At 42.3% G+C, this 12411-nt stretch overlaps 1 protein-coding gene across 1 annotated transcript in view; it reads right to left on the bottom strand.

Moving 5' to 3' along the window:
- Window positions 1-12411, bottom strand: part of LOC120924566 (probable carboxypeptidase X1) — a 132271-nt gene that overhangs the window by 101616 nt on the left and 18244 nt on the right. The window contains exon 2 of the mRNA XM_040335551.1: window positions 5848-5949. Within this exon, the coding sequence (XP_040191485.1) occupies window positions 5848-5949 (102 nt within the window). The remainder of the gene's footprint in view (window positions 1-5847; window positions 5950-12411) is intronic.

The following is a 12411-nucleotide window of genomic DNA, read 5'->3' as shown; positions in this document are numbered from 1 at the left end:
ATCTTTTCTCTATAATGTCGAATCTTTTCTCTCTATGTCGAATCTTTTCTCTCTATAATGTTGAATCTTTTCTCTCTATAATGTAGAATCTTTTTCTCTCCATAATGTCGAATCTTTTCTCTCTATAATGTTGAATCTTTTCTCTTTATGTCGAATCTTTTCTCCTTATGTCGAATCTTTTCTCTATAATGTCGAATCTTTTGTCTCTATGTCGAATCTTTTCTCCTTATGTCGAATCTTTTCTCTATAATGTCGAATCTTTTCTCTCTATGCCGAATCTTTTCTCTCTATAATGTCAAATCTTTTCTCCTTATGTCGAATCCTTTCTCTATAATGTAGAATTTTCTCTCTCTATAATGTCGAATCTTCCTGTCTCTATAATGTTGAATCTTTTCTCTCTATAATGTCGAATCTTTTCTCTCTATAATGTTGAATCTTTTCTCTCTATAATGTTGAATCTTTTCTCTCTATAATGTTGAATCTTTTCTCTCTATAATGTAGAATCTTTTTCTCTCTATAATGTCGAATCTTTTCTCTCTATAATGTAGAATCTTTTTCTCTCTATAATGTTGAATCTTTTCTCTCTATAATGTTGAATCTTTTCTCTCTATGTAAATCTTTTCTCTCCATAATGTCGAATCTTTTCTCTCTATAATGTTGAATCTTTTCTCTTTATGTCGAATCTTTTCTCCTTATGTCGAATCTTTTCTCTATAATGTCGAATCTTTTCTCTCTATGTCGAATCTTTTCTCCTTATGTCGAATCTTTTCTCTATAATGTCGAATCTTTTCTCTCTATGTCGAATCTTTTCTCTCTATGTCGAATCTTTTCTCTATAATGTCGAATCTTTTCTCTCTATGTCGAATCTTTTCTCCTTATGTCGAATATTTTCTCTCTATAATGTAGAATTTTTTCTCTCTATAATGTCGAATCTTCCTGTCTCTATAATGTTGAATCTTTTCTCTCTATAATGTCGAATCTTTTCTCTCTATAATGTTGAATCTTTTCTCTCTATAATGTTGAATCTTTTCTCTCTATAATGTTGAATCTTTTCTCTCTATAATGTAGAATCTTTTTCTCTCTATAATGTCGAATCTTTTCTCTCTATAATGTCGAATCTTTTCTCTTTATGTCAAATCTTTTCTCCTTATGTCGAATCTTTTCTCTATAATGTCGAATCTTTTCTCTCTATGTCGAATCTTTTCTCCTTATGTCGAATATTTTCTCTCTATAATGTAGAATTTTTTCTCTCTATAATGTCGAATCTTCCTGTCTCTATAATGTTGAATCTTTTCTCTCTATAATGTCAAATCTTTTCTCTATAATGTCGAATCTTTTATTTACTTTGTTTTGTTAAAAATTACATTCGTCCGAAAATCCGAACGAATTGAGGTCGAATCTGTAATTGAAGGCTTATGGTGTCTGTCGAATGTTCTAAGAAGATTCGACGGAGCAGCTAAACTGTACGACGCCGCAATCGTACATTTCCGGTCTAATGTTCCACCTACAAGCTATAGTAGAATCCTAATGTTGTATGACACTAGTAATAATTATATTTATTAATTATTATTACTAGTCAACCAACATTAGAATTCTTCTATAGCCTATGGGCCGAGCTTTTAGAACGGAAATGTCCGCTCTTGCAATTGTATGTTTTTAGCTGCTTCGTCGAATCTTCATGTCTCTATAATGTCAAATCTTTCCTCTCTATAATGTCGAATCTTTTCTCTCTATAATGTCAAATCTTTTCTCTCTATAATGTCAAATCTTTCCTCTCTATAATGTCAAATCTTTTCTCTCTATAATGTCGAATCTTTTCTCTATAATGTAGAATCTTTTCTCTCTATAATGTCCAATCTTTTCTCTCTATAATGTCCAATCTTTTCTCCTTATGTCGAATCTTTTCTCTCTATGTCGAATCTTTTCTCTCTATGTCGAATCTTTTCTCTCTATGTCGAATCTTTTCTCCTTATGTCGAATATTTTCTCTCTATAATGTAGAATTTTTTCTCTCTATAATGTCGAATCTTCCTGTCTCTATAATGTCTAATCTTTTCTCTCTATAATGTTGAATCTTTTCTCTCTATAATGTAGAATCTTTTTCTCTCTATAATGTTGAATCTTTTCTCTCTATGTAAATCTTTTCTCTCTATAATGTCGAATCTTTTCTCGACATAAGGAGAAAAGATTTGACATAGAGAGAAAAGATTCAACATTATAGAGAGAAAAGATTCGGCATAGAGAGAAAAGATTCAACATTATAGATAATGTTGAATCTTTTCTCTCTATGCCGAATCTTTTCTCTCTATAATGTTGAATCTTTTCTCTCTATGTCGAATCTTTTCTCCTTATGTCGAATCTTTTCTCTCTATAATGTAGAATCTTTTCTCTCTATGTCGAATCTTCATGTCTCTATAATGTTGAATCTTTTCTCTCCATAATGTCGAATCTTTTCTCTCTATAATGTCGAATCTTTTCTCTCTATGTCGAATCTTCATGTCTCTATAATGTCAAATCTTTTCTCTCTATGTCAAATTTGTTCTCTCTATAATGTCAAATCTTTTCTCTCTATGTCGAATCTTTTCTCTCTATGTCGAATATTTTCTCTCTATGTCGAATATTTTCTCTCTATGTCGAATCTTCATGTCTTTATAATGTCAAATCTTTTCTCCCCATGTCAAATCTTTTCTCTCTATGTCTAATCTTTTTTCTCTATAATGTCGAATCTTTCCTCTCTATAATGTCGAATCTTTCCTCTCTATAATGTCGAATCTTTTCTCTCTATAATGTCGAATCTTCATGTCTCTATAATGTCAAATCTTTTCTCTCTATGTCGAATCTTTTTTCTCTATGTCGAATCTTTCCTCTCTATGTCGAATCTTCATGTCTCTATAATGTCGAATCTTTTGTCTCCATGTCAAATCTTTTCTCTCTAGACATAGAGAGGAAAGTTTCGACATAGAGAGAAAAGATTCAACATAGAGAAAAAAGATTAGACATAGAGAGTAAAGATTCGACATTATAATCTTTTTTCTCTATGTTGAATCTTTTCTCTCTATGTCGAAACTTTCCTCTCTATTTTGAATCTTTCCTCTCTATGTCGAATCTTTTCTCTCTATGTCGAATCTTCGTGTCTCTATGTTGAATCTTTCCTCTCTATGTAAAATAATCTCGGACTAATAGAGTTAAGGTTAGGCACATTCGACCGCAGATTCGATAGACACAGATCACTATTGTCAGCGTCATGTCGAATCTTCTATCTATATCGAAATGTTGTCGCAACAAAACAAAAATAAAGCATCTTTCGGATTTCGGATTCTGCATGTTCGTTATCGTTTGTTAAAACAAATGCAAAAATCCCTGAAATTCGTAAAGAAAATTAATGCAAATGTCTAATTTCTAGCAAAAAGATTTTTTTTTTACATGCAGAAGAGAAAAGTCAGAACTGGCCTGGACTGGCAGTGGTTACATTTTTTTTTTAGAATACAGAGATACAAAGTAACATTGTTATGTTTGTATTCACTATATATATATTTTTTTTTAATTAAAAGGTTTATAAACACTGTGTTAAGCAGTCCATTTTTGACCATAGCAGCTGCTATAGCCATGTACAGTATATACACAGCAACTCCTGGCTGTCATTCTGACAGCTGGGAATTGCTGGCAAAGCGTCATTGGAGGGAGGACAGAACATCTCTTTGATAAAGATTTCTGGGGCATGTCTAGCACCCCTAGTGTCCACAACCGGTCATAAATAAATGTTCCTATGCTGTATCATGTCCTGCTGGAAACAAACTCCGGTCTCACTATCCAGGAGGACAGAAAGTGAGGGACATCTTCTACTTCATTGGTGAAATGCATAACAATAAAAACCCAACAGGGGTTCTAACTTTTCCTATTCTGTCAACGACAAATTGTTTGGATGAAAATGCATCCAAGGGGGCCAGTGGTTGGAGCCGAGGGGCAATGTACTGAGAATGTCTGGAGCTGGAATGTTGTGTATCCAGCTGTGTGTGTGTTTTTTTTTTTATAGCCTCATTACTGTTTTGCTTTACTTTTTTACTTCCTTTACTTTACTTTCTTTACTGAGTTGAGTCTTTGAGCCGTGGTATTGTATGTAGGTAGGAAGAAATATCAGATCTGAGGTCTTCTACAAGTCAGAGCCCCAGAGAGGAGGAGGAGGAGGGCCCTCTGCAGAGATACTTGGCTCCAATCTCTGCTCAATACAAAGATCTCCCACTTCTAATGACCTCTATGAGTGTCGCCTCCAGAGTACACAGAGTTCTGTATCATTCTTCTCCAGAGGAAGAGAAACAGCTGGACACCGAGCGAGCGGAGGCACAGGCAAGACTATCCCATACACTGGTGAATGTTATATGATGGATCTTCAACTGGTGCCAGTTCTGGAACATTCAAAGATGCTTCTTTTTTTTATAAATATATATATATATATATATATATATATATACAGTATACTATGTTACCAAAAGTATTGGGACGCCTGCCTTTACACACAGGCAGGAGGGAGGTGCTCTGTGCCATGTACATGGATGATAAAGATCGGTATGGGCAGGCTGAGAGTCAAACAGAAGAGATCGGTATGGATGGGCAGACAGTCAGGCAGTATAGGGGGTGCACTGTGCCTTGTACATGGCTGATAAAGATCGGTATGGACTGGCAGAGAGTCAGGCAGAAAAGATCGGTTTGGGCAGGCAGAGAGTCGGGCAGAAAAGATCGGTATGGATGGGCAGAGAATCAGGCAGAAAAGATCGGTATGGATGGGCAGAGAGTCAGGCAGAAAAGATCGGTATGAACGGGCAGAGAGTCAGGCAGAAAAGATCGGTATGAACGGGCAGAGAGTCAGGCAGAAAAGATCGGTATGAACGGGCAGAGAGTCAGGCAGAAAAGATCGGTATTTGCAGGCAGAGAGTCAGGCAGAAAAGAATGGTATGAGCAGGCAGAGAGTCAGGCAGAAAAGATCGGTATGGATGGGCAGAGAATCAGGCAGAAAAGATCGGTATGGATGGGCAGAGAGTCAGGCAGAAAAGATCGGTATGAACGGGCAGAGAGTCAGGCAGAAAAGATCGGTATGAACGGGCAGAGAGTCAGGCAGAAAAGATCGGTATGAACGGGCAGAGAGTCAGGCAGAAAAGATCGGTATGTGCAGGCCGCGAATCAGGTAGAAAAGATCGGTATGTGCAGGCAGAGAGTCAGGCAGAAAAGATCGGTATGTGTAGGCAGAGAGTCAGGCAGAAAAGATCGGTATGTGCAGGCAGAGAGTCAGGCAGAAAAGATCGGTATGTGCAGGCAGAGAGTCAGGCAGTATAGGGGGTGCACTGTGCCCTGTACATGGCTGATAAAGATCGGTATGGACGGGCAGAGAGTCAGGCAGAAAAGATCAGTATGTGCAGGCAGACAGTCAAACAGAAAAGATCGATATGGACAGGCAGGGAATCAGGCAGAAAAGATCGGGCAGAGTCAGGCAGTATAGGGGGTGCTCTGTTCCCTGTACATGGCTGATAAAGATCGGTATGGACGGGCAGAGTGTCAGGCAGCAGGGCTGTCTTAATGAGAGGGCACACCTGGGCACTGCCCAGGGGCCCCAGCTGCATGGGGGCCCTTGCACTGTCCTCAAAGCAGCTGGTCCTTGAGCCCACGCTGCCCCAAAATTGGGAGCTCCATAATGGCACTGGGAGTGATGGATACACAGGGGAGGGGTGCTCTGTACCCTGTACAAGGCAGAAGACATGCTGTGTGCACAGGCAGGAAGCCAGCAGGAGGGCTGTCCAGGGCTCGGTCACAGAGTCCCATAGTATATATAAAGCGTCATTATTCATGCAGTACATACGTTCTGGTTGGGGTCCTCCTGAATTTTTTGCCTTCGTTTCTTCTTTGGCCTTCTTCAAGACTTTCACCGTTTTGACTATTTTTACTTTTTTCGCCACTTTTGCTAGAAAAATGTAGAAGAGTATAAAGGGTCATTCTCTGCTGATAGATATCCAGAAATACACGAGCACCACAACATAATGGATGATAACAAACATGTTATACTTACCCGCTCTGTGTAATGATTTTGCACAGAACAGCCCCGATCCTCCTCTTCTTTTTGGGTCCCCCACCAGCAGTCCTGGCCCCTCCACCCTTCACAGCGCCCCCCCCCCCCCACTAGCAAGTTTCGCTAAGGCGGCACTCAAGCAGGCTCGTTCCATTGACCATTTACACAAAGAGCGCAAACTGGCCCTGCCCCCTGCTCTCTCTTTTATTTGTTTACTGGCTGTAAATGACAGCAGCAGGAGCCAATGGCTCCTGGTGCTGTGTGAGCCAATGATGAGCGAGAGATCTGGGAGAACTGCTGTTCTCATGCACATCACTGGATCAAGATGGGGTTTAGGTAAGTATGTGGGGGAGCTGTTTTTTTTTTTTTTTACCTTTATACATAGAATGCATGAAGGTAAAAAGCACTTTAAGGTAAAATCCTCCCTTGTGGTGACATCCAGATGCCCTGAGACTGCTCCCCGGACAGACTTGCTTTGTAGATCCTGACTTGCAACACTGCTTAACAATTTACAGTGGAACCGAGCATAATCCGTTCCAGGAAAATGCTCGTAATCCAAAGCACTCGCATATCAAAGCCAGTTTCCCCATAGAAGTCAATGGAAATGAAAATAATTTGTTTCCGCATTGACTTCAATGGCATGCAATACCGCATGTGGCCAGAGGTGGCGGGGGGTGCCGGGGAGCCTCGTAAATACACAGAAAGGATCGGGGACAGTTCGGCTGAACTTGGAAAACCTCGGAAAGGCTCAGAAAGGGAGTATTTCCAAGTTTTTTGGAGTTTTTCCGAAAGGCTCCGCTTGGCTCCGGCGCCCCCGCACCTCTGTCCAAATGCGGTACTGCACACCGCTGTGGCTTGAATCCTGCTCCTATGGCGAAACAACACTTGCAAACCAAGTCAGGATTTTCAACAACCAAAAAAATGCTCGTATTGCGAAACACTCATTTACCACGTTACTCGCAATCCGAGGTTTCACTGTATATGTAAGTATTCCAGGTAGATACACATCTTGCTTCTACCTTGTTTATTACGATCTGGGTAAACTTTAGATCTTATTTGATACGTTTTTTCATTTATTTCAGATATATTATGCATTTGCTCCTGATGAGTGGTGACTAGCCATGAAACGCGTCAAGCCTATCAATTTCATCATGTTCCCAATACATAGCTTGACCTCAACTGTGACTCATTTTTTGTATCCATTACTCAATAAGCATTTGGCTCTTTATACTAATTACTTCCATGGGATACTATGCGATTTCCGATGCGTGCATGTGTGTGTATATATATATATATATATGAATAATTATTTTTTGTATGCAATCGCTTTGTACATGTTCAACCATGTATCATATGTTTATGAGGTATGCTTTGTTTAAATGCCACTTCAGCCCCGGACCATTATGCAGCTAAAGGACCTTGCCCCTTTTTGCGATTCGGCACTGCGTCGCTTTTACTGAAAAAAAAGGGTCCTGTGCGGGTTTGATCCGTGTGCGATGCGAATTCAGCTCTATAGACTGGCATTCCCTGAAATCGTGGCCGCAAATCATGGGAAAATCGCGGCAAATTTTGCGGCAAAATCGCAGCTGTGAGATCGCGGTAAAATCGCGCAATTTTGATTAGCAGCAGTGTGAACATAGCCTAACGCTGGGGAGGTTTTCAGGCGCTATAGCGGTGGAAATAGCCTCTGCTAAGCGCCTGAAAACCGCCTCCCAATCATTCAAGTGTGACTATTCACACTTAGGCGGTGTGCTTCGGAATTTCCGACAAGAACTTTTTTGGGCGGAAAATTTGAGAACCGGCTCTAAAATTTTTGTTGTCGGAAATTTCCGACAGAAAATGTCTGATGGAGCCTACGCACGGTAGGAATTTCCAACCAGAAGCTAATTTGTTGTCGGAATTTCCGATCGTGTGTACGCGGCATTATAGTAAAAAATAACGAGTCTGCGCCACTCCACGTGGGTGTTCTCGGTTCCCGGTTTATTCAGTAACCCGATTCTCCGCTCACAAGGCATGGATCTGTTCCAAATGTAAGAAAATCATCATCTAACGGGCGTAATGTGTGCTGAGCTTCTATAAACAGAGTGTAAATACATCCCACTCCCTCCTATATGTACATCTCATTATATATACACACTACAGAGCCCAAACCAGCAAATTATATACCGTATATACTCGAGTATAAGCCGAGGCACCTAATTTTACCACAAAAAACTGGGCAAACTTATTGACTCGAGTATAAGCCTAGGGTGTCCATCTGCATGCCTCACTTTGCCTCACTGTGTCCATGTGCATGCCTCACTGTGCCCATGCCTCACTGTGCCCATGCCTCACTGTGCCCATGCCTCACTGTTAGGGTGACCACATTTCCAAACTACCATTCAGGGATACCCCCCCTTCCCAAAAATCAGCTTGTGCTGCAACGAATCACAGCACAGGGATCGGCAGGATTTATGATTTCTCCAATCACAGGCAAGGGGGCGGGGACTGTGCTCCTCCAGGCATTCCCGGCCAGGACAAGTATCGTCAGTGAGTAAAGCGGTGATGTGGCGGCTTTTTTTGGGGGGCATTCGTTTGGCGTGGGGGGTGGCTGTGTCAGTTTCATTCCATGAAGGTGCCCCGGGACAGGCCTGCAGGACTGTCCCAGGCAATCCGGGACACGTGGTCACCCTACTCACTGTGCCCATGCCTCACTGCGTCCATAGACTGACGTTTAACATGGGAGTCTATAGAAGGGGTGCCCGGGTTTGAAAAATTGGTGCTCCCCAGCCGTAGGTCCCTCAGACAACAAACTTTGCAAACTCGTAGATGAGAAATGGGGCTACATGTGTGCCAAGTTCCGGGTCCAGGGGACCTATGACCCGCCGGTACCGGGTCCCCAAAGTCACCAGAGAAATTACCTATTAACATGGGAGTATATGGAAGGGGTGCCCGGCTTTGAAAAATTGGTGTTCCCCGGCCGTAGGTCCCCCAGACAACAAACTTTGCAAACGTGTAGATAAGAAATGGGGCTACATGGGTACTAAGTTCCGGGTCCAGGGACCCTACGACCGGCCGGTACCGGGTCTCCAAAGTCACCAGAGAAATTACCTATTAACATGGGAGTCTATGAAAGGGGTGCCAAATTTGAAAAATTGATGCTCACCGGCCATAGGTCCCTCAGACAACAAACTTTGCACACTTGTACATGAGAAATGCGGCTATATGTGCGCCAAGTTCCGGGTCCAGGGGACCTACGACCGGCCAGTATCGGGTCCTCAAATTCACCAGAGAAATTACCTATTAACATGGGAGTCTATGGAAGGGGTGCCCGGCTTTGAAAAATTGGTGTTCCCTGGCCGTAGGTCCCTCAGACAACAAACTTTTCACACTTGTAGATGAGAAATGCGGCTACATGTGTGCCAAGTTCTGGGTCCAGGGGACCTACGACCGGCCGGTACCGGGTCCCCAAATTCACCAGAGAAATTACCTATTAACATGGGAGTCTATGGAAGGGGTGCCCAGCTTTGAAAAATCGGTGTTCCCCAGCCGTAGGTTCCTCAGACAACAAACTTTGCACACGTGTAGATGAGAAATGCGGCTATATGTGCGCCAAGTTCCGGGTCCAGGGGACCTACGACCGGCCGGTATCGGGTCCTCAAAATCACCAGAGAAATTACCTATTAACATGGGAGTCTATGGAAGGGGTGCCCAGCTTTGAAAAATCAGTGCTCCCCGGCTTTAGGTCTCTCAGACAACAAACTTTTCACACTTGTAGAGGAAGAGTGGGGGCTATATGTGTGCAAAGTTTGGTACTGGGTCCCCAAAGTCTGGGAGATCAGGCGCAAAAAGGTGACTCGAGTATAAGCTGCGTGGACAAGCGGTCAGCCTGATAGACGCCTATCTGACTTGTCTGACTAACAATTGTAAAACTGGCATTTATATACCCTGACGAGCCTTATCTGAGCCATCTCTCCTAGATGTGATTGGTTGCTAAGATCTACGCCAATGTAACACCTGTCCTACAACCAAACAAACGTAATTATTGCCAGAATTCCTATATGATCATTAACCACTTGCCGACCTCCTCATGTAGATATACGTCAGCAGAATGGCACGGACAGGCACATCAACGTACCTGTACGTCCTCTGCTTGACGTGGGTGGGGGGTCCGATCGGGACCCCCCCCCCGCTACATGCGGCGGTCGGTAAGCCTCGGGGAGCGATCCGGGACGACGGCGCGGCTATTCGTTTATAGCTGCTCCGTCGCGATCGCTCCCCGGAGCTGAAGAACGGGGAGAGCCGTATGTAAACACGGCTTCCCCGTGCTTCACTGTGGCGGCTGCATCTATCGAGTGATCCCTTTTATAGGGAGACTAGATCGATGACGTCAGTCCTACAGCCACACCCCCCTACACTAGTAAACACACACTAGGTGACACTAAATGTTACAGCGCCCCCTGTGTTTAACTCCCAAACTGCAACTGTCATTTTCACAATAAACAATGCAATTTAAATGTATTTTTTGCTGTGAAAATGACAATGGTCCCAAAAATGTGTCAAAATTGTCCGAAGTGTCCGCCATAATGTCGCAGTCACGAAAAAAAAACGCTGATCGCCGCCATTAGCAGTAAAAAAATAAAAATAAATAAAAATGCAATAAAACTATCCCCTATTTTGTAAACGCTATACATTTTGCGCAAACCAACCGATAAACGATTATTGCGATTTTTTTTTACCAAAAATAGGTAGAAGAATACGTATCGGCCTAAACTGAGGAAAAAAAAAAAATTATATATGTTTTTGGGGGATATTTATTACAGCAAAAAGTAAAAAATATTGCATTTTTTTCAAAATTGTCGCTCTATTTTTGTTTATAGCGCAAAAAATAAAAACCGCAGAGGTCATCAAATACCACCAAAAGAAAGCTCTATTTGTGGGGAAAAAAGGACGCCAATTTTGTTTGGGAGCCACGTCGCACGACCGCGCAATTGTCAGTTAAAGCGACGCAGTCCCGAACTGTAAAAACCCCTTGGGTCTTTAGGCAGCATATTGATCCGGGGCTTAAGTGGTTAAAGTGATTTATAGCGGGTTTTGTCCAATTAAAGACACCTGTGTGGAGACAGTCTGGCACCCAGCTGTGTTAGCCACAACTTCAAGGATGACAGATTTATGATTTTCGGAGAATGAACTTTCAATAACCTCACCTTGTCTGTTATGTCTTACTAATCCTATGTGTATGTATTTATAAATTTGGTTTCATAAAAGGTACTGTATTATTCACATCATATATATATATATACACACACATCATACACACACAGCTGATTACTTTATTCAATATTGTCTAATTATTAATATATTTTATACAATGTATTTAAAGTTTTGATGATGCATAATAGACCCTGGCCCAGATTCAAGAAGCTATTGCGCCCGCGCAACCATAGGTTGCGCGGCGCAATAGCTGTTTTGCTCCCGCGTAGCGAATGCCCCTAATTCAGGAACATCGATACGCGGACTGCAGCCTAGGATATGACAGACATAAGCCTCCTTATGCCTTCATATCTCAGGCTGCATTCTTGTGTTGGCCGCTAGGGGGCGCGGCCATTGTAATCGGCGTATAGTATGCAAATTGCATACTACCACCGATTCACAAAAGTTGCGCGGGCCCTGCGCACGCAAGGTACGGAGTTAGCGTAAGGCTGCTCCTGCTAATAGTAGGAGCAGCCAATGCTAAAGTATAGCCGCCCTTCCCGCTCGTGAAATTTAAATTTCACGTCGTTTACGTAAGTGATTCGTGAATGGCGCTGGACGCCATTCACGTTCACTTAGAAGCAAATGACGTCCTTGCGACGTCATTTGCCGCAATGCACGTCGGGAAAGTTTCCCGACGGAGCATGCGCTGTTCGCTCGGCGCGGGAGCGCGCCTAATTTAAATGATTCCCGCCCCCGGCGGGATCATTTACATTAGGCGCCCTTACGCAGGGCTAATTAGCATAGCGCCCGCGCAATTTACGGAGCTACTGCTCCGTGAATCGCGGGCAAATCAAAATATTTGCGTGGGCGCAGAGCAAAAATCGTTGCCCTTTGCCCACGCAAATATTGCGCGGATCTACCTGAATCTGGGCCCCTGCCAACAAACTTGATTAATGTTCTGTATGTAACTTTCCAAACCACCTGTATTTTCTCCTTGAAGACTGTCTTATCTGATCAGGCTATGATTTAACTGCTGTCAAAATGTTTCTTCTCTAATTAGCTGAACTTAAAATGAACTGTCTCATGCACTTTCACCTAGTTAGCTTATGACTAGGCATGTGCAATTTTTACGTTTTCCGTCAATTTTCGTTATTTTAGTTGATTCGTTAACATACGAATGAA

This window comes from Rana temporaria, chromosome 1 (assembly GCF_905171775.1).
Source record: "Rana temporaria chromosome 1, aRanTem1.1, whole genome shotgun sequence".
Lineage (NCBI taxonomy): Eukaryota > Metazoa > Chordata > Amphibia > Anura > Ranidae > Rana > Rana temporaria.
The sequence above is the reverse complement of the archived record's forward strand: the minus strand, read 5'-3'. Positions and strand labels throughout refer to the sequence as shown.